Here is a 24,196-nt window from a genome sequence, read left to right on the forward strand (position 1 = left end):
AGGCTCACTGCCATGAAGGTAAGCTCAGTTCTCAAGTCACTATAAGGGAAATGGAGTGGAAAAATTCCATGCTTCTCTTTTCTAATAGACCACAAATCAGTGCAACAGAAAGGACTGCTTGAAACTTATCCCTCTGCATACACAGTTCTTGGAGAATATGGACAAGAAGGATGAAGAGTAAGTACTTGAAAAATGAACTCAATGTTTCTTAAGATCCCCACTGGATTTGTGCTGTGTCTCTATGTTCTTCTTCCAAAGCAAAGTCACTCCTAAAGGAAAATTCATGTGTTCCAGCATGATGCCAAAGACTTAAACTGACATCAAATATAGGGTTTCTCCCAGATACTGTTAGAGTTGTGGACAAATCCCTGAGTATTTGCTAATACATTTACATGGTGGTCCCCTAAACAAATGGAAAGAATACATATGGATACCTGGAAGTGTATAAAACCTTAATCTGTGAAATACAGCTGGAAGCCTAACGTCTCAGTGGATTACAGAATGTCCAGTAATAAAAATAAAAATAAAATCAAAGATGCAGAGAACAGATCAGAAGACAGCTAGCTGTTAAGATGTGAGAAGAACTATGAGTTAATCTGTAAGTTGGGTCAGGCTCCAGTTCTGTTAAAATATGTGAAGTAATAGGACATGAAATCACAACGTTATTGAATGACCAAAGTCATCCATGATTGCAAGTCTTTGGGTATGTGCATACTTTGAATAAAAGGATGCCTTTGGATAAGCATTCAAAAGTGTAAACCTCCAATCTTTCTTAGTATGTGTTAAAACTGGGATGAAATTGGCTTGATATTTGTTTGTTACCAAGAAAATGGCAAGATTGTTGTACCACTTTCGTGAAGCAAACCTCTAGCTTTGCAAGACAAGTGACAAAAATGATTATTTCTACCTTTGTGGAGTTACAGACTATCAGAACAAGTTATTTTTGGCAGTATAGAACAGGGACTTGACATTTCAAGTTGATGTTTACTAAAGTGAACTTCTTTTGAAAACATCAAATAAAAGAAGTTTCAAAGTTCTAACAAGGTACCCTAATTCAGCTTAAATCTGTACAGAAACAAGTTTTAAAGATTTTAAGAAACTCTGTACAACTCATTACTGTGAAATTAGTTTGCAAACTACAGATACACCAAGATTCTAAAAAAAATTCTCCATGTGCAACCTTTACTTGTTAAAATATATTACATTTCACAGATGCCTTCTAGTATCCTTACCTCTTGGCCTGAAAGGTAGTACGCTGCTAGAAGGCCTCCAATGAAGCGAATGTTGACCTCAAAAACAGACACTTCAGAATTCTGGAACATGAAGAAAAAGTAAGTAATTAACTACCCCTCTAATCAATAAAAAAAAAGTCACCATGGCAACTGGGACATGAGTAGACAGTCATAAGTTGTGCCAGGGCAGGTTTAGATTGGTAATAGGAAGAATACCCCAGTGGAAAATGGGCCAACACTGGAATGGGTTGCCCAGGGAATTGATGGAATCCCCATTCCTGAACATGGCAACAAGGGACATGGCTTGGTAATGGGGTTTGGGAAGTCATCTTGTTGGTTGGACTTCAGGATCTTGTACGCTTTTTCCAACCTAAATGATTGAATGATTTTATATCCTAAATGAACAGTTTTTACTATTTCACTACCTAAATCCATATTGAAATTCCTGTGTGCCCTTTATGACACAATGATAATGTCAGTTCCGTGTTCAATTGATTTTTAAAAATCAAATCAGTTTTTATCTTCTTCTCTGATCATATTTTCACTACAAGGTGCAATTCAAGCTGTTTGGGGATGGTAGGAAAGAATAACTTTAATAAAAAAAACTTTGAGCCATATAAGAAAATCATTCAAGCCCTCCAAATTTAAGGCAACTTGTTAACCTTCATTACACAGCAAGCTGTAATTTAACCCCCAGTGCGACATGTAAGTTTATTCCACCTAAATCATAAATTAATTCTGCAAATTCATAGAGACAGCCTCACAACAGATGAAAGCTATAGTAGTTAATTTATTCCACATTCATGATGGCACCATTATGTCTACACCATCTCTGATGTATTTAGCATCTTCAGTTCTAGATTGAATAATTATTTAGAACTAAAAAAAAGACATTAAGTAGAATTTCTTTCATGTATGACAGACAGTAAACATACTAAAAAAAAACCACCAACCAATCCTTTTTGAAATGTAGATTTAATATGAGGATAACAAGAAGCATTTGCTCAATTTTGACTGAATATCAATGTTTCAGTTTGTCTGGGGAGAAATCCTCTTTCACAACTCAGTTACTACTTAGTAGTTCCAGCTACTATGACCTAGTAAGGCCTTATTTTTTCTGTATTAATTTCTTCTGTAGAGGACCTACTGATTCTCATTGATCACTTTTCTTTCATTCTCTAACTGTATTTGTACTTTGACAATAGTATCTTCAATTATAACTGGAGCTTGAAAGGTGCTCTGTTGTGGGTTTGTTTGCTTTTTAAAATAGAAAGTCAGAAACAGAGAATTTCATCAAAGTTTGCATCTGAACTTCAGATGCAAATTCCAGCTGAAAGACTTCTCCGTTCTCCCTCTAAGCAGAACACCAAGAAAAGAACTAGAGAAATAATAAGACAAGTTCTACTCACCACACTGAAATCAAGATTCTTGTCAATCCATTCTTGTCCTTCTCGGAATTCATCATGAAGCCCCATTATATAAAGAGTATCCAGTGCATCTACTATGGTAGCACCCATTTGTGAGTTTCCTACACACAAAAAGGATTTCTGTTACAAATGATGACTACTTTTCTTGAACATCACAAGCATAACAACCCAAGCAGCTGCAAAACAAAGTTACTAAAAGACGACGGTACAAGGAATAGCCAAATTGAGCAAGGAATTAACAGCAACATAAGAGGATCACATCTCTTTCAAAGCTTTAGTTTTCTGACACAGTTTGGATTCTGGGGAGAAAAGACAACAAAAGACAAAAAAATCTCTTATCTGTTTTCATAACTTGAACGTGAGTTAACTCTTCTTTGACACAAGTAAAGGACAGCAAAGCATCCTGCTTCAAATACTACTAGGAATTCTAGGACAAAAGTGTTTAAAAAAATACACACACAAGATAAAGCAATTTGTATATGCAGCTATGCCTTGTATTTCCCAACATTTAGTACTGAACTGTTTTTTGCAGTTAAGGAAGCTACCCAGAGCCTGAAAGCACCAATGGACAAGCAGGATGCCTTGGCTTGGCTTGACAGATAATCCAAAAGCACCAAGATTTTTCACTTTCTTGTCTGCTGAGCCTCAAAACTCTGACATGCTAATGAATTCTGGAATTATCATTGAAGAAGAACATCTGAAGCCAAATGAAAATCAATGATGCTTTATTCTAAAATACCATCTGAAACAGAAGCAGTTGATCAATGAGCAACTCCTGAGTTTGTAGAAAGACGACAGCTGAACAGGTGGCAAGCTCCAACATTCTTAGGCCATACTACAGGTTTATTAATTTTGTGTTTGAATATTTACAGGGCACTGCTACTACCTGGTTGTTTCTCTTCATTCATTTCTGCATTTTATTTACTTAGAGATTGGTTTATTTATTTATTTATTTATTCATACAGCACAATTGTAACTTAATTGAGTCAACAACCCCATAGTAACTCTTCTAAATACCTAAGTAATTGTTAATTACAACTTAATTTCATTCTCTGATTAATAATAAATTAAACACAATAATCTTGCTCACAAAGTAATCACCAACTAATTTCTTCAAAAATAAGCATGCATCTGCTTTAATGAATTTGAACTAGATATAGAAAGCCTTAACTCAGTGGTGTGCTAAGAGTATTCAAGTTCAGATTGGGATACACTACATTTCTTAAGATTAATCAGAAGACATACCCTTTGACAAGTTAGCCACTAGGCACACCTATAACTCTCAGGAAATAAATTCAGTTCAGTGCTTAAGTACTGTAATGTAAATCCATTGCTCATGATGGAATGTTGCTTTTGGGTGAGCTACAGAATGCACTTAACTTTTACTGTTCCATACACACAATATGACAGTTTTCTAATTTTTCACTTCAGAGAGATGCCAACTGGAGCATAACACAAGGACTAATTTCAGTTCTAGCTGACAAAGTAGTTCTGATGTAAAGTCACAGCATAACACTGCTGTGGCACTCAAAGTAATTTCTGTTGTTTTACTTAAACCACAATGAAAATGTTTCCAAGTACACAAGATGTTTGAGTAAATAAGGACACACTGACAATCTCCTTCATGTAAGATCCTCTCCATTGTTTGCAACCACAGAAATAAACACAGTTCAAAAGAACAAAACAAGCTTCTCAGCATTTTTTCCCCAAGAGTCAATTAAAGGTGTAGGTTGATACTCTGATTTTTTTTTTTTTCTGGGCTGCACTCCAGAATCTCCCTTGTGTGACTTTTTGCTTCTCTCCTCTTTTATGCCTATCTTTCCTAGGCATAAATGCACAACAGAGCATTATTGAGGAAAGTTGCTTGTACTCATACATGCCACTTCCCTTGAATAGAGACAAATGCCTCTGATACAAATCAATAAGGTTGTAATTTCTGGATTATATGGAAGAGATTAACCATTTCTTACAAAGGTCCTGTAAGTATAGCATTTATATTCCAACATACAAAAATATTTTCATTTCTCTACTGATCATAGGCTGCTATTTCACATGGATTTATTTTTCCATTTTCTTCTTACAGATACAGTAATTAATCCTAACAGCTCACCAGAACATAGAATCACAGAATGGCCTGGGGTGGAAGGGACCTCAAGGATCGTGAATCTCCAACCTCCCCATTTAATACTAGAGCAGGTTGCCCAGTACTCCACAGTACTCCAGATGGGGCCTCACAAGAGCAGAGTTGAGAGGGACAATCACCTCCCTGTCCGCGCTGGCCATTTCTCTTCTGATGGAGCCCAGGATAACATCTGCTTTCTGAGCTGCAAGAGCACACTGCTGGCTCATGTTAAGCTTTTCATCCATCAGGACCCCCAGGTCCTTCTCTGCAGGGCAGCTCTCGAGGACTGCTCCTTCCAATCTGTATAGATGCCTGGGATTCCTGGGATTTGCCCAAGTGCAAAACCTTGCACATCTTTTTTGGGGAAGACCACTCATTTGTTTTTCAGACTTTTTGGGAATACATTTCTAAAAGTCAAGAGATAACATGTTGCAACAGGTTCTTTATCCAGACTTCTTCCTTAAATGTCAATTGGGCACATAAATCCCACTCTTCCCTCAAATCATCACTGAGAAGCAAGAATCCAAAATGCAAACTTCTTTTCCAGAAATCTTGTGTCTACAAGAATAGAGGGTACATCAGGAAGACATAGGGACATATCTTTTGACAATCTGGCCCCTCATACACCTATACCTCTCATGAAATGAATTCAGCGTAGTGTATAAGCACTGCAAGAATTAACACCTCCAGCACTGTGCCGAATTCCATTACAGAGGATAACAATCCCAACACACACCTGCTGTCCCACATGGCAAGTTAAGTACAACTAAAAACTATTCATGGGCTACAGTAGCTTGGCTCAGAGATTCAAATTCTAATTGCTCTCAGTTTCCTTCTTGGAGGACTCTAGGTATTTGTGTGTGGGAAATGTCATTCTTAACTTGATCCTAAATATGAAAAGCTTCTGGTCAATTCTTGTCTCTGCTGCAGATCACAAGCTAACCAGAATAGGCATTGAGGTTGTCATGGCTATCTTCTTCCATCTTAAAACGCACAGTTTCAGCATAACAGCAGCTAAAAACTGAAGAGTTCAGTGGCCTGCCTTAGAGTTGCACATAGCACTATGGTGAGAACAGACTACAGCAGACAGGCAGCTATAATTCCTCCTACTGGTGATGTAAACCATTCACCCTTAACTCTCAAAGAGGTCGTTTTCCCATTCATAATAGAGTATGTGGAGGAAGTTTTGTTCTTTTTTCTTTCTTTTTACATTTCACGGCCATGTAAAGATCAACAAATTTTTACTTTAAAGAAGAGGATAGTCTTCATGGACTTCAATTGCATGAGTTGTTTGAAAAGTAACCAGTAACTCTAAATAATCGGATAATTTAGAGGAGGATACAATGCTTACTACTACCTCTACAAATCTGATGTGGTATTGCTCTGGGTGCATGGAGAGCAGATGTCTCATTGTAGTGAAAAAGGCTACAAAACAATTAATTCATAATAGATAATAACACTTCTAGCTGAAGGCACTCCCTCCAGGGCCTGCCTCTGTTCAATACAAAGCTTCAGTTGGTCACATTGCATAAAATAATAACTGATTCCAAAAGAGTTTGATTTTACAAGTGTCAATTCTTGAAATTCCTTCATATAATTACAGTTCTAGTTGTTTGAGCTCCAAATTTAATGAAGTTTATCAAATGAATGCAATGTTCATTCTTCTAAATAAAACAGAACATTCATCATGAGCTAATGAAAGGAATTTAGTTGCAAAACACATCAACTATTAACCAAATCATGCACGCTCATTAAGGATGAGCATTACTCAAAAGGACTGCAAATTATAAGTCAGGTTTATATTTAAGTAGACTTCAGTTTCTTGAGATGAGACAAATAACCCCCTTATTTGATAATACATGAATCCACAGTCTGAAATACCTAGCAATGATATGAGCATGTAAACAGTGGGGCTATTAAAAGAAAACTGGCCTTTCTTTCTAAAATTCCTTCAATATGCTGAAGTGCTAGATGAAGAACTGCTTTATTTACAGCTCTTTGAAGTCTCACAAGAGACTACCAGAGTATGAGAAAACAGATCATTGTCACATGCTCCATGACAAAAAGTGTATGAAGACAATAAGTAGCCCATTTTCTTTATAACAAAAGGTTAAGTACAAACATTTAGAAGTCTTGATACTAGATGCAATGCTTTGTCTATTATGTGGAAACAGAAGGGACTATGAGCACTGAGGTACTAAAGAAAATGCATTAACTGAAAGGAGACCTCAAAAATGACACATCGTGTAAAGAAGGAACAAGATGATGCTCTGTCTTTGAAGACATTCAAGGTCAGGCTGGACCAGGCTCTGAGCAACCTGATCTAGCTGTAGACATCCCTGTTCATTGCAGAGGAGTTAGACTAGATGACTTTTAAGGGTCCCCTCAAATGATTCTATGATAAATTATTTGCCAGCAAGCTGCAGTAATGTACCCTGAGTTGAAAAGCAATCATCAAGCAGGTACTTCATGGAAACTTTGATTATTTGACCTGTTACTCATATATATTCTTTGCTTCAATGAGGTACCACAGACGAATCCAATTACTTCTGGAAAATGTTTCATTAGCCCAAGCTGAGGGGCAAGACAGTATTCTGGCTGTGGCTGAGATTAAGTGATTTTTTTTCATAAGCAGCCTTTACGGTGCTGTGTTTTGGATTAGTGGCTAAAAACAGAGCTGACAACGTACCAGAGTTCAGACTACTGCTAAGCAGTGCTTGAACAGCACTGAGGCTTTCTCTTTTCCTCTCAGCCTGTCAGTCAGTAAGCTGGGGACGGACACAGCCAGGACAAGTAAACCAAACTGATGAAAAAGGATATCCATACCATATAATGTTACACTCAGCAATAAAACATGAGTGCAGGGGGCTAGGTCTATCAGGTAGCCATCCTTTTATGTTTGGCTGGGCAAGGATCTGCTTGTGGGAGGTGGCAAGCGATTGCCTTTTTACTCCTTGTACCTTCTCACCATTCCATCACAGCTTAGTTACATCTTTATCTTGACTCATTTTGATGTTCCTGTTCTATTCCCATTTGTGCTGTGTGGTGCTGTGTGGTACTGAGCTGTTGACCAGGGCTAGCCCACCACACCAAGAAACCAGATTCGAGAAGAAGCAAAGCTGGAATTTGTACAGCCAGCAAATTCCAAATAACTAAAACTACAAAAGGTAACATTTATTTTTCTTTCCTCTTTAGTGTCTGCTGCACGCTCACACAGATGATACAATACACTTGGAAGCTAGCCAAAGACCAATTACAGGAATTCCCTAGCAGAGTTACTACCTGAGCCAAGAATTTGCACCAGGTACTAAAGAAAGGTGGTACTGCCAAAACAGTTCTGGGAGACCAATAGATGCCACAGACTTAAGGAAACGTAGACCATTCAAAAGGAGCCTTTGTTATCAAAATGCACACTGTCAAAGCAGGGCTGCAACAAGCAAGCCAAGGAAATAGGCCGAAAGAAAAACTACCATGAAGCCATTACAAGGAAAGTAAAATACAACACGCCTTAAAAGTACGTGTAACCATTCCCACCCTTCTACCTTACACAATGACTGAAAAGGAAATATTTTCTTAAGGGAAGGTGTAAATAGGTATTTTTTATGTTCCCTTCTAACCTAACCTATTCTATGACTCTGTGATTAACAAGAAAAGATGAAAGACCCCGGAAGGTGAATCCTCATTAGTTTCTTTAAAATCAAAGTAGGGTTTTTAATACTTACTAAAACCACTGACAGAAACATACAAGATTCTTATTCTTGTTTACATGGTCAACCTATAGATGCCACCATCAAACATAAAAGCTAAGGGAAGCGTTGAAGTTGCTTTTATGAAAAAGGTTAGGCTGGTATTGAAGGTAACTGCCTTGTATCATACAAACAACAAATATCTCAATGTCACTGCACCCCAGCTATGGAAATAAGTTACACTTCAGAAAGCCTGCTTCTCTTCATTAGCATTAGAAAACTGAAATATATAGTTAGCAATGTGCAGAGACAAGAGATCCAGATATAAGGACAAGGTTTTCACTTTCAAGTAGCAGGACCATGGGATGGCTACCGAAGGACAAAGTGTTAAAATTAAAACCGATCTTTTGTAGTAGAAATAGTACTTGTCTCAGAGACCAATACCCAGTTCTCTCTTGTTTTTGCTTTTTTTTTTTTTTTCTCCAGGGCCCTGGCCAAACTCCATCTATCAGAAGAAGAATCTACTTCCATCGGTGCAAAACATTTTTTATTACCAGCGTGTTTTACTGGGGGAATCAACTTGTAAAAGGACTCTAAGAGGAGCAAAGTCTTGAAGGAATAACTCAAAGTTCAAAGTTAAATTTTGCCTCAGACACGTGAGCCTGATTTCAGTGCAGTACAACACTAACCTGATGGTTGGGATGGGTCTAAACACAGAGCAGATTTTCCCTATCCCATCCCAGTGACTCCAGAAAAAAAAAAAAAAGGGGGGAAATCCAAAGCCTCAAGGTCATACACTCTGGCAGCGAACCTATAAGACTAGCACTGTTATTTTTTATTCATACAGGGATGTGTTTTAATCCCTAGCACTAGGGTGAAAACGCTTCCCAGGTAACCTCAGCCTGATACTTTTTGAGCTATTGATTATTAATATTGAGTTATTACAGTCTTAAAAAAAAAAAGTAACATCAGTACTGATATTCTTGTTTGGCCAGCTAAAGCATGGCTGGAACATGTCAACCAGGCAAGGCTACATGTTTCAGAATGTAGCAATTTCTACTCAAAAAGATTCAAAGAGCTTGAGTTTTCAAACTGTAACAGCAAGATTTCTCAATGCAGAACAATAGACAATTAGAGACCTGGTAGAAAAATAAACAACATAAAAATTAAAAACAAGCAATTATCACACCAGTTCTCTTTATCTCTAATGACGTGTTGGCAATAAAGCTGCCACAACTGAAGCACAGAACTTGTAAAGTATCTTAATGAGTCACAATGAACAAGATAATGTTTAAGAAAATGAATTCAACTTTTGAACAGAGTTTAATTCCACTCTGAAAACAAGTGCCTCAAAATTACTCAGTGAAACAATGCTTTTCATATAAAACTGCAACATATAATTCCAGCTCAGCAATAACATGCAACAAATAAGCTTTTATGCATCCATGGAGAAACCAATTGTCTTTAAAATTTTAGACTAATTAAAAAAGCAGAACTAAACACTAAACATGTTGATTGCTTTGTTCTGTAAATTTGCTGATAATAGACAACATGAAAAGAAGTTCCCAATCTTTTGTACCAGGCATTTAAAGCATTTTAGCATATAAACAAAATAAAATAATTGATATAAAGCTTTCCTTTATTTTATAAATGAGAAAGTAATAGGAGTAAAGCACTGAAGTGTAAGCTAATTTTTTGTTCTTTGAATCCATTGTAAAGTGGACCTGCAGGTGGATACTATCAACAAACTGCTGCTTAAATAGCTATCACCTTAAGAATCAAATTTTAAATCCTGGAATTATACTACAGTATATCTTTATCTTCTCTGAACTTCCCATAATTACTGTGCTTTGCTCTCTTAGTCTTTTAGCTTAAATCAAAATTCATACAAAAGTAGAATGCAGGCCATCTAGTACAAAGCTTGCATGTTCTCAAAACTAAATTTGAATAGGACATAGCATGTTAGTACCCCACTTTTTAAATTTATGTTTTTCTACCATTATGTCCTTTTGTTAGGGTTATTTCATTTTTAATCATAAATGCAAAACTGTAGCTTTAGCATCAACAAAAGAAGGAAAGAACAAACTGTGTGTAGACTAAGATTAATGCCGGAACTCCAAGACAATGTAGCAGAAGAACAAAACCTAATGATAACCAAAATGCTGCAATGTGTGAAGATCAGAACAAGCTGTGGATTAAGAAAACATTAATGTAGAGGAGACAATAGTAAATTTTGTACAGAGGAGGAACGCAACAGGATGGAAGAGCATTAGAAGGGACAGAATAAGGGGCAAGTCAATGGTAAGGACAGTGAGCTACACACAAGAAACAATTAAAGCTAAACAAAAATACAGATCTGGAGCAATTTTGAGAAATCGGGAAATGGAAAACTAAAGAGGAGTATCTGTGAACGATGGCTCAGAAGCATACAGAATTCAAATACTGTCAGTTAAATCCAACAGCAAACAAGGTAATTCTGTGATAACTGACAGCAAATACGAGAGCACAGTGCTGCCCGGTTTTGAGTATGGTTATGTAAACAGGGCTGCAGAAACTTTGCATATGAGGCAAGCTAAATACTGGTCTTCCAAGACAGGAAAGATACAAGCTCCTATATATAATTGTAAACAAAACTTATTTCTTTACCAGATAGGCAATGGGAAAAGCATCACAAAAAAAAATGAACCTCTAAGCCATGATGTCACATAAGCTTTTTCATCTTTACATAATCAAAAGCTTTGGCCATTTCTACACACTTTGGTCCAAACCACATTACACATTTTCTCTCAATCAGTTGAAGAGGAACTAATTTCACTTTAGTACCCATATAACTTTACCAGGCAGAATAAAAAAAAAACAACCTTGAATGAATAATCTCGGATTAAATAAAAGATATTAGGCACAATCACAATGCTGCACTCATATGGTTAAATGCTTCTGAATTACAGCTGCCTCACAGCTGGCTTCAGTTGACAGCGAGGCACACTCACACCTCCAATCTTGTATGTATGTTTGTGATGCTGTCCTTTCCATATTTAGTTTTAAAACTTGGAAAACTACTCCCCTACTTACTTGTCATGCTTTTTTACTTAATATTGAAGCAGCATCCAAGAGCATAGGCTTAATTTAATTTGTTATTCTATGTTCTGCTTGTAGTTCTAAATGATAGGAAACGAGCCTGAATTTAGGAATAACAGCCCAGCAATCTAGATTGTTATCAAGACAAAACAAACACAAAAATTCAAAGATTTCCAATGGAAAACACTTTCTTTTTTTCCCCTCAGTGTAAACCATCTGGTTTGTAAAAAAAAAAAACAACACAGAAACAGGAAAGTATATGGTATTAGAGAGAATAAAAATTCTCTATGATCCTGAGCCCTGAACTCCAATACAATGTAATTTCATCCTTAACCATTTGACATAGATGTGTACCTCATCATTCTATAAATCAGATTACAGAAATAAAGATGTGTTTTTCTAATCTTACTTCACATCTGCATTACATTACAAATTTTTTTAAAGACAGAATTTTCAATCTTCTGAATAATGTCATGGGATTTTATTTTAAGAGTTCAGTGGTAAGGAGCAGGTAGGAATTAATACAGACTGGGTGAAAAGCATTCCACAGGAATACTGTATTACTCACAGGAAGAACAGAAGACAATGATTGCTCACAGTGAAATACTTTGATATCCAAAGCCACACAATTAAACAAAACAGCAGTAACATTCAAAAAACATTCTTAGTGAACTACTGTTTCATACTGTTACATTTTTTATGGCATCAGCACCGTAAGTATTTAAGAGGGAATGCATGGCGAGATCATATTCTACCTGCATTCATTCAGAAGTCTGAAAGAACAATCATACTCTGACTAAACACCACCTCTATCGCAGTGGAGCAAAGTAACGTTTATAAAACACTGCTTGCCTGATTAACAGCATCAGAAAACAGGTCTAAATTGGACGAACTGAGGAAGAGTCAAGAGTTACAGTGAAGGGATGTTGTACGTTAGCATCAATGTTTAAGTCGTCAACTAACATTTGGATGGAGAATATATACAGAAAGTTATGTGAGAACATCCCTTAACAAAGGTTCTTAAGAAAAAAAAGTACAGGATAAGAAGATCGTTCTCCTACAGATGAACAATGATTAAAAGACAGGAAATAGAGTAAGTACAAATCTACAATTACCATTACAAGGAAAATCACCAGTGTGATCAGAGATGAATGCTTAGATACATGCTATTCAATATATTAATAAATCACGTGGAAATGCTATATACACACTAGATGAGGATACTGAAAAGTAATGACAACACAGAGCAGCCACGCTGCTGTGAGCTTCTAGACTCCATAAGCTGCCTAATAGATGCAAAATACAATTTAAAAAGAAATAGGGAAAAAAATATAATGAAACTTTCTAATCTGCCTTTCAAAATAGTAGCAAAACTTGAAAAACACAAAAGAGATAGCGATGTGTGAAGTAGAAAAACACATGTATGAGAAACAGCTTATCCCAATACTCTCCACATAAGAAAGACACAATTGAGGACACAGCCCTGAAAACTCATGAAAAGGAAGAAAAACAGAAATAATGGATACTTTCTTCAGGTTCTGCTCTGATATCAAAAGGCAGCCACCTAATACAACAAGGAGACAGTTCAAAACCAGAAAAGTTCAAAATACGGAATCGTGGAATCAAATTGTGAAACCACTTGTAACAAGATATTGTGGGAACCCTAAAGCTTGTATAGGCTCAAAAACAGAATGGATAAAGTAATGAAAAAATAAACTACAAGTTATTAACTAAAATTTACTGCCTCTGGCTCCTGAAGCAGTAACACCACACAAACTCAGACAGTACTTAGAGAAAAACACAGTTACTACATGCTTTTCCTGTTCTTACATTTCTTTCCTAGGCACCTACTGGAAGAGTGGAAGAGTAATTATCACATTTCATCTCTCATCCGACCTGATGGAACTTTTCATGCATTATAAGAACACTGTTCTGACTCCAGATTAGCCTAGTAATTCATGAGAATTATATTCTTAAAACTTAGACTTCCAAAATGTGTTACTTGGCAAAAAGAATACACATTCACAGTACATATGTTCAACACTGTCTCAGTGTAGTCTCTCATAACTGCTTTTGCACACATCACAGCTGCATTTGGTTGTTCAAAGGCCAGTTTCGTTTACTTTAAAATTGAATAGATTTTTGATCTTTTCACATTTTTCTTAAATGCAGAGATCTGGCTGAAATTTGAATTGCACAATTAGTTCTCTTTACTAGAGAGTAGCATGAGAGGAGTTTTTCCCCTTTTGTTTTCCATGATAAAAAAATCTGTAAAAGCATTTTCTTGTAAAAGCACTACCAAGAAGCACTCCACCTCTTATTTTCTAGACCTCAGAATCTCCTAAGCTATACTATACTTGCCAGAAGTACTGGAAAAATAAACAAACTCCTTTGCCTAAGTCAGCTTATTCTTGCAACAGCCTCACATCCTTACAGTCTGATGAATGCATTTCCTCCTCGGTGCTTGGTAGCTCTGCTGCTCCTGCTCTCTGGCACCATGGAGAATCGCCCTGACAGTTCCCAGTCTTTCAGCAACAAAGAAATCTGCAATGAGAGCTTCCCACGCTGCTGCAGCAGCAGCAGACAGTAGGCCTGGTGACATTCTATTGCTAACAGAGGCTGAGATGGGCTGACACAGTGAGCTGGGCAGAGGATTCATGCAATGAGTTGGCAGAAATCAAGCAGTAAATTAGCAAGCTAAAAAAGAAATTCAGCTTACTAACTACACCATGAGAATCCTCGAGTTGCTTGCTTTAAATGTGTCTTTCTTGTTAAAGCACACATTGACCAAACTTTATTTCAAAACTAAAGAAAAATTAGCACATCTCTGAACACACCACATTCCTCATAAAACACAGCAGTTGTATTAACTGTGTATTAACAAAGAGATACAGCATTGCATTGTGGCACTGAAGCTTTACTAGGCAATACAATAATTTGCAACAGTGCAAATACAACTGTAACAACTTCACAGATCACACTGTTCCCCCTAGAATACATCTAAAACACATTTGGAAGACACTGTAGATCAAAGTCTCCACTTGCATGCCACATGAGATAAAAGAACAAAAAAAAAAAACCAAGAAAGTATTATACGTGCTTGAGACAGTTTCCAGCATGACAAAACACAAAGTAACAGTTTTGTTAAATTCATATGGGTGAGAATGGGCGTATCTGTATACAAGCATCTACTAATTAAAAATTCAACATTATTATTTTCACAGTATTTAAATATCTAGACTCATGTTTAGGTACATATATATTACCACATCATCTTCACATAATACAGCTCATCTCTAGACAAAAACTGTCTAAATGCAAAGTTTAGAAATGCACTGCTATGCTATGCACTGCTATGGACATGCTTTGCAGGACTTACCACCTATTTCACAAATGAAATATCCTCATTTAATTCCTAGCTAAAATTAGTTAATTCTTAGTTAAAATTACTCCAAAATTAAAAGTATATTTTTAACTCCCATTTCAAAAAACATCAGGCCAGATGAGAACCAGCGATTTCTAGTCATGCTGAGGCTAATGTTCTGTACTGCCAAGGACTGTGATCTTTTTTTCTTAATTTTTTTTCATTCAAGTTCATTCAGATTCTCATTTACTTGTTTAGCTTCTCAAACTTCTTTTTTCTGAATAACAACTAAAGACTGATACAAACCCATTAACTACATAAACTGCTCAGTTTAAATCACAACAAAATGTCCAAAAAGCTTGTGCTTCGGTAACTACACCATCAGATACTGAGCTAAAATATCTCTGAACCGGACTGCGCAATTTTAACAGTGTTTCTGTAATAGATTCACCTATGGGCCACCAAACAACTGCAGGATCAAATCACTTTTAAAGAGCATATTTCATATGGTTATTCTGATCCCCAAATAGCATGCAGCCAGATCACACTATAACAAGGCAACGTGAAAACACCAGCAGCTGCTGTGGTTTTAGCTAAAACCTGATAACCTTCCAAAGTAAATCAACATTTGCCATATTTGCCACCATCTTACATGCATCATTTTCCACTACTATTTTCTTCTCACCCTTTCTGTTCTAATGAGAACTTGATCCAGATCCCACTAAACCCTACCTCTAGAATGACACAGTGAGGCTGTCAATCCAGCATCTTAAGCTGCTCTAAACTACTCTTTTTTAATGGGGAAAAAATAAAAATTAAAAAAAATAAAATTAAAAAAAAAAGCTGCAAAAAATCATCAGCAGACCTACAAATCAAAAGTAACTGGAAAGATGTTATACCTTTCCTCTCTGGTATATTTGCATACCTGATTTTATCTTAAAAGGCAGAAATAAACAACAAATCTTAGATTTTCAAAAGCAGATTAGCTATGTTTCACCAACACAGAACCTATAAATGCTCCTACTCTGTTATCCACACATAAATATCTTTAGAAGTCTACTAATTCCCAATTTCCTTTTCAGAAGCAGTACCATGCAACTAATGATTTGACCCCAGTACTGGAAAGGCACTATTTAAGATTTTAGTTGATTGACTATACAGTTTGATAGGCAACATTTCTAGCAGGCTCTCCTTGACAGCTTACAGTCACCAAGCTCAGACATCTCTAGAAGATTAGCAAGAGATTCTACCTGCAGGTCAACTAACAAACTCAGGAGGCTTTCTTATGAGTCACAGATGTGCTAGAAACTGAGAAGGAAGTATAGCAGGCTGCAGTGATGGCAAAAAATAATTTGGGTCATATAATCTTTGAGAGAATAATAGAAACAGGTTTTGCTGAGCAGCTTTTATTAAAAATAGCATCAGACTTCAAAGCCAGTTCTGTAATGCTTCTATAAAGGCAAATACCACAGGGAATGCTGTTTTACAGGTAACAGAGGTTGGTAACATACTAGCAGTAACAATACAGCCTAGATATTCCTAATACAAGAACTACCAATTGTTTTTCTCCCTCTCCTCAACAATCCACCAAGTCAACAATACTTGATTCTATTCTAGACTTGATACATCCTGAGCACATTACAGAAAAGTTTTTCACTGAGATTGCCTTGAACAGAGCAATCATAGCATGACTTAGCTAAAAATTAAATGGCACAAGATAACATCTGAATTTTAAAAGGAGCAGCACTTATGGAATCAGCTGAGACAGTTAACTGGAACAAGAGGATCCGAGACCTGAAAGTGAGAGAATTCTACAGTTCCTTCCAGACAACAGTCTGAAATATTCCAAACTAGTAAAGTAGCAGGTCTTCCAGCCTCACTCCACCCCAGGAGACATATCAGAAAAAAGCAAAGGAAGGAAAAAAAAACAAAAAAAACAACTAGAGTAAAACTGCAATTCAAAATCACTTTAAAATACGGCACCATACACATTAGAAAATGTTTGCTTCTCCTATAAAAAAACCAACTCATTTCATAAAGAGTCTGAGTTGCAAATGGAAGTTGACAAAATCATCCTTAGCAAATTAAGAAACAGAATTCCTCACGAATTCTACAGCAAGGAATACATGGTCATGTAGCTGAATACTGAAAATTGTCATCAGTTGGAAAAAATACACTAGGAAGTCATGGTTTACTGATGTCATACAGCCAGGTAAAAAGCAAGTTAAATCACAGGATGCCTCCAAAGAGATTTTTCCTGGTAGAAATGCAAGTATTGACAATGTGCAAAAGGTAGCAAAGAGAAATTACTTCAGAATACCAAACAGAGCTCTGGAACCTAAGAAATGTCTTTCTGACTGTCACAGCAAAAGCCTGATGCTCTCTGCTCCTCCCTGCAGCCTCACATTATCTCCTTGTGCTATGCTCAGCTCTGACTGCATTTTGAAACTTCTATTTCACTCTTCAAACTCTGCCAATTTTTTCTCCTAAACATGCTTAATTGTTCATCTTCCCCCTAGACAGCTCCATATGACCCAACCATTTGCTTTATAAACGGACACAGAAAAGTAAAACAAATTCCACCTTTCACACCATACTCATCAGGTGTAACAAAACAGGTTCCAGTGTATGAAGAAAAGCAATTAACCAGACTCCAAGCCATTTGTTTACAGTAAAGTTGAATAATCCTCATTCAACTGACTGCTGGCAGGGCTTCTACAATAAATGAAATTATTCTCCTATGAATTAAAATAGCTTTCCATGCACTGTAGGTTTGTGAGTGCTTTTTGTCAGTTTTTGCTTGCTCATTTGCTGAGAGCAGGAGACAGAGAGAGTACCTAGTTAAAACTCTCTGTTCTGTTCCAGTATGTGTTTCTTTCAAGGTTGGAGCTCATCATGCTTATAAATTTGGTGAAAAACAGCTTAGGTATAAATAGAATTACTTAATTGGTAAGATGTGTGAATGGTTTCAGAAAAAAAAAAAAAAGCAAAGCAGGAGCAGAGAGAGCAGATACAATCTTGTTGTGGTTTAACCCAACCCCAGCTCAGAACCACATGGCTGTTTGCTCACTCCTCCCATCTGTGAGGGAAAGAACTAGAAACAAAACAGAACTCATGAGCTGCAATAAAAACTATTTACTGAGACAGAAAATGAAAATAGAAAAGCAACAATAACAATAGATACAGCAGAAATGAAATTACTCACCACCTGCCAACTGACACAGCACTGAAATGCCAGCTGCCAGCAAATCAACATCTCACTCCCTACTGACTGAGGCCCCAGAACCCCCAAGCAGCAGCCGCCCCTGGCTAACAGCTCACAGGACGATCGCCTTCCATATGGTGCCACATGCTAGGGGATGACCCCTGGCCTAAATCAGGCCTCTATCCTGGCACCACCCCCTGTCCCACATCATCTTGGCAGCACCTCCTCCACACTAAGAGGCCCAGCCAAGCCCTGGGCACACACACACTGCTCAGCAACAACCAAACATCAGTATGTGATCAGCACCATCTAGGCCAAATCCAGCGCAAATACTTTGAAAACTAGTTAACTCTGCTCAGAATTAGTTTATTTTTTCCCCTAAGGATGAAAACAAAATGCTAACAAAATTTCACTGTAAACTAAAATAATTTATTTTAGGTTCTGCCACTAAACACAGAAAACCAGATACTTGCACAACCCTCATCTGTATATCTATAACCTCCAAAAAACAAATTCATGTATTAAAGCAGGATAACTAAAATAAATACCCATTGCAATGAGAGCCAGCCTCACACAATATCATTAGCCTATTACTTTATTAAAAAACAATAAAAGTCTTGATTTCAAGTAAACAAGTAGCATATTTAAAGTATACACAGTACAAGCATATTCACTCTTGACATAAAATGTAGTTATTATAAATTTCTATCTTTCTTGGGTATCACAGAAGAGATGAATATAGTATGAATCCTGAAGAGAATTAAGAACAAAAACACCTTACAGTATTGCATTTCAAATCATAGAATGGCGTGGGTTGGAAGGAACCTTAAAGACCACCCAGTTCTCTCTGCTGTGGAGAGGGGTTAGAACTGGATAGATCTATTTCCTCGTTTGAAGATCAGTAAAATCCTTGCTATTTTCCTATAACAATTCTACCTATTCTGTCTTAACATTAAAAAAAAAAAGTAGCACTGCTGCAGATCACTGAGACTTTAAGGAAGAAAAGCCCATCTAGTTATAAGTCTGATCACACATGCAACACAGGCTATTCAATTTTTTTTTTTTTATCTTTACCTTCCATGTATTTTATACTATTTAAAATGCCATTTGTAACACTTATATTCACACTTCATTGCTCAAATAATCTCAGTTCATCCCTTGAATTTCCTCATCGTCCACCTCCATAGTTCTCTATTTTTCATCTTTGCCTTCTTTTGTTCAATCCACATACTCAGAATCCAAAAGTCAGACATCAACTAACAAAGTCCTTGTCTTCGAGTTTTTTTCTCTTTTGAAAGCTACTTAAAAATTCATCATGTGGCAAGCAGCTTTTCAGCATCATGAAATGCACGCTTTTTTGAATCATCCACAAAAAAAATCAAATATAAAAATTTAAGCAAGAAGTGGTGAGAGCTTTGTTTGTTCGTATGTTTTAAGGCAAATTTATATTAACTGCATCCCCAAATATCACGACCATGCTACCTGCTGGTTATATACATATATATATATACACACGCAGACAAACTAACAACACACAGACACAACTTTGCTTTTGCAACAATACGAATAGGTTATACTCCCAATAGCTAGTTTAATGAAGAGCCATTTAGCCATTGAACCACACTTCTGTGATCCACATTTCAAGATTTATATTAAAACAGAATGCTTGAGTAGACATTCAAGGAGGACAGCATGGATCAAAAAAAAAAGAAAAGAAAAGAAAAGAAAATATAGCCTACCAAATATGTTGGTGGAATGTCCTTTCCTGGCAATTGGTTTGAGCTCATTATGTCCCCATCCATATTGCCTATAATTGTCCCAGGCATGCTTCATCATCTAAGAAAGGAAAAAAGTCAAGATTCAGTTATATTCTGAAGCTACTTCATACAAATACAGTAATACAGTATTTTATTCCTTATTTAAGACTTCATCTTCCTTATTCATTACAGCATACTGATAATTATTTTGCTATTATTTCTGCTTGCTAAAGAAATCAGATGGTACATTGCAAGCATTTTCTGAAAACAGAAGTCTATTTGACTTGAGTTACAGGATGCTCTGTATTAGTTCACTTCAATTTTCTCTGCCTTAAATATATAGACAGACATTAAGGAACTAGTAAAAATACTGCCTAACTCCTAAGCTGCTATCCAAAAGAAAAAGATCTAATAATATCTGAAGCTCAAAAGGGATTTATTTGCTTAGTCATCGTCTGATGCAACAGCGTAATCTTACAATGGTATCATACTTTCTGTTTTCTTATTGGGAACATCTACTTGACATAGATATACTGTGGAACAGACTCTACCATGACAAACACCAAAAAGCTTCATTCTTCAGGAAGCATAACGAATGATGCAGTAAACAATTTATTTACAGCTTACAGTTCCTGAAGTATCTGTTTCCATCAGATTTTCTTTTTAATAGAAGTTTCCATTACTAAAAAAAAAAAACAATCACCAAAATCTTGTTGGTCCACAGTGTAGTGGAAATGCTAAGCCATGGCCTGAAACAGTGACTGAGCACCTACTGGGAAGGCAGGGCCAACCCAGGGAAGCTGAGGTGCATGATACACCTGAGTGACTGGAAGAGATGGAGCCAGGATCCAGCCCCTCCCAGACCTCATTTAAGGGTTGGCAGTGAGGGTGAGAGCATCTCTTGCTGGAAATCCCTGCCTATCTGAGGCCTTCCAAAGGTAAGTAGCTCTTTACCTCTGCATCTGTGGCTGCTCATTCTCATTTGCTGCTGCCAAAGACTTTGCCACCTTGCTATTATTATCCCATTATAGCATTACACAAGGGTATCAGTTGCACGTATCATCTGCTAAGCAATAAATTCTTTGTTTGCATACAGTTGAAATTCTGCAGCCACAAAACTGTAAAACTGAAAGTACAGAACTGCAGTATAATCATATTGGTTACCTAAATTACAGAATGGCTTGGATTGGAAGGGACCTCAAGGATCATCAAGCTTCAACCCCCTGACACAGGCAAGGCTACCAACCTACAGATCTAGTACTAGATCAGGCTGCCCAGGGCCCCATCCAATCTGGTTTTGAACTCCTCTAGGACAGAGCATCCACAGTCTCTCTGAGCAGCCTGTTCCAGCACCTCACCACTCTGTGAAGAACTTCCCCCTCACATCCAATCTAAATCTTCTCTCCTTGAGCTTAAAACCATTTCTCCTCATCCTAACGCTATCTACCGATATAAAAAGTTGATTCCTCTCCTGTTTATAATCTCCTTTTAAACACTGGAAGGCTGCAATGAGGTCTCCTTGCAGCCTTCTCTTCTCCAGGCTGAACAAGCCCAGCTCCCTCAGCCTGTCTTCGCAGGCAGGTGCTTCAGCCCTCTGATTGTCTTCATGGCCCTCCTCTGGACCCTCTCCAAAGCTCCATAAGCAGATCAAAGCAGGTAACAGGAAAAAATCTGATTCTTAAAAATCACTTCCCCAGACAGAAGGAAGTTAGGAACAAACTTATTTTGAAGAATCCTGAATTAACAGTCATGCAGTTGTATCCACAGTGCTGTACATATTTTATTTTTCTATTATGACTTTTAAAAGTGGTATTAAAATACTGTTAAATAAACAAAAACTACCAGAAAATGTACAGAAATAATCATTTCCATGAAGTTTAACAAAAGCTCCCTAAAAGGAAAAAAAAAAAACCTACACTAATGCAACTTAAAAACCTATACTAACACCTTAAGAAACTGATTATATTGTAGCAAGTAACTGCATGATTTATAAGAATTTAGCATTCTTATTTTAATCCATCACCAAACCCAGAGAAAATTGTAAGCAACAAGCAGATGTTGGTTCATAAGTACTATTTAACATAAGGCAAACAGCAGCTCTTTTCTCTCACTAAGTTCAGGACTCAGTAGAAGTCAACATTCAATATACACAAATCTTTCAAACTGCATCCATGCTGCACACTGAGAGATGCAAAGTACAAGTCACTACCATCTCTCTACAACCATCATGAGAACCCCATCCAAACCACAGCCATAATTTGTCTGAATGTCAACTGAGACAGGAGAAGCTTGGAGGGAGTCAACTTATGCCCGGATGATAACCTGGAACTTAGACATACACAAGCAGGACATGAACTTGTAAGAAAAAAAAGAACACTAGTATTACACTAAAAGAGGAGAAAAGAGCCATTTCATTAGAACTGACACATTCCTTAGTGTTTAACAAGCACATGTCTCTATAATTAATAGCTACTCAAACAAGGATGGCTCAGGTAAAGAGAACCTCTATTAGCATAACACTGCAGAATGACTAAATACAGTAAAAAACCTGATCACAGATAGCATAGCTCTAAGAGTTCCTACCAATATTATCCAGAACCAATCTTTTTTTTTTCTTTTTATTAACTTGTGGTAATAGAATCAAGAATCATAGCTTCACTCGGGCTGGAAGGGACCTCAGAATATCTTCATTCCAACCTCTAGACTAAAGCAAGGTCACTTATGAGATCAGACAGAGCTACTTAAGGATGGGACAGGACAGTCAAGATCTTCCTGAATTACTGTGCGTAAAATCACAAGATAGTCCTGAAAACACCACTTTGAAGAAAAACAGACTTGTATTTTTAGAAAGCACTAGAGCGTAGAGCTAAAAAGTTAACACTGAACTCTGTATTTAAGTTTGATAACGGATTTCTAAACAACAGGGTGCCAATGACACAGCAGCTCTATCCAACCTTCTTCCACAAAAGGGGAAATGAGCTTTTAAGACCTTAGAATGCATCAATGACTTTTTTTTTTTTTTACAACTGAGAATCAAGTCACTACTGATATTTTAGCTCTGTAAAAGTCTCAGACAAATTGTAGACAAATATCAGTATAGATAACAAATTAGCTAAGACCAAAAGAAAGAGTAATACATTGTTTACTCATGGCAGAATATTAATCAGGGAATATTTCACTGTTCCAATTTGCTATGCCTACTGGGAAACTGAGGAGAAGGTGCAATTTTGTTTAAAAAAAAAAGTTTGCAAGCAGATAGTTCAGTTCTAAAGAAACTATACACATTGCATAAAGTATACACCGCTGCAAGTTTCAAAAATCTTTAAGTTTAAGATACATGAATATCACCTTAAGAGAAATTGTAAGATAGACAATCTTAAAGGAACTAATTTTACCAGATTAATCAATTAACGGAAAAGTAACCTAAGAAGATACAGAAGCACTCTCAAACATGAGAGACTAAGACATAGTTGACTGTACTGGCTAACATTCTGAGAAAGGAAATGACATTTTGAAGAGTATAGGCTACTTGCATAAACATGAGCAGGTGTTTGCCATGTCTCCTCTGCCTCTCCCAAACAGAAAACAAAGGAACTGAAATTATAATTCTCCAAGGATCTTTTTATTATTTTCACATTAACAAATCAACCGATTTGTTCCAGACGAACGCTGCAAATTATTCTGGTAAGAAGGTGGTATCCTTGTCTACTGAGCCAAGACGTCAGCGTATCAGGTGAGCAGACAACTGCCTACGTGAGAAATCCCGCAGCTCCTGTACAGAATATTGAGATCTGTAAGCATTATATACCAAGAGATCTGGTAACAACATGAGATTTGTGTTGCTGCCAGATGTAATAACAGGATACACACATATATAACTGGGAGCAGAAGTTTGGGAGATGGCAGAAGACATGCCTCTGACTGCTACAGCTCTAGCAGAGGATATTACTTTGGCTCAGGAACCATAAGTAACATGCTTACAGTAAGTCCTTGGCATTTGATGGCATATAATACGAAGATCTTATCATGAGGCCACCAGAGAGCGAACATATTACTGATGGAACTCTCACTGGTTCTATTAATTCCAGATGACCAATTCTCCTTTTGACCGAAAACAAATCCTATTGGAATAGGTTCATTATATACCAGTCTCAAAAATATTTATCATGGGATGCATCCAAAAATACAAGTCAGCAAGGCAATAGCGCATGTACAGCATGACAGTTCTACAAAAAGATTAATTTGGATTCTGCTGCCAGATTGGCAAAAAGCAGGATCTGTCTCAAATGAAACTGCTTTGGTACATACAAAATACTTAGATCCTT

At 36.9% G+C, this 24,196-nt stretch overlaps 1 protein-coding gene across 3 annotated transcripts in view; it reads right to left on the reverse strand.

Annotated features, from left to right (window-relative positions):
- Window positions 1-24,196, reverse strand: part of MAN1A2 (mannosidase alpha class 1A member 2) — a 132,143-nt gene that overhangs the window by 66,151 nt on the left and 41,796 nt on the right. For all 3 annotated transcript variants that reach the window (XR_795100.2, XR_002117709.1, XM_010718173.2), the window contains exons 3-5: window positions 19,854-19,950; window positions 2,642-2,760; window positions 1,233-1,313 (exon numbers count right to left, since the gene is read on the reverse strand). Coding sequence is in view for 1 of the 3 variants with exons in the window: in XM_010718173.2 (XP_010716475.1) it covers window positions 1,233-1,313; window positions 2,642-2,760; window positions 19,854-19,950 (297 nt within the window). In the remaining 2 variants the exon portion in view is untranslated. The remainder of the gene's footprint in view (window positions 1-1,232; window positions 1,314-2,641; window positions 2,761-19,853; window positions 19,951-24,196) is intronic.

Source organism: Meleagris gallopavo, chromosome 1, assembly GCF_000146605.3.
Source record: "Meleagris gallopavo isolate NT-WF06-2002-E0010 breed Aviagen turkey brand Nicholas breeding stock chromosome 1, Turkey_5.1, whole genome shotgun sequence".
Classification (NCBI taxonomy): domain Eukaryota; kingdom Metazoa; phylum Chordata; class Aves; order Galliformes; family Phasianidae; genus Meleagris; species Meleagris gallopavo.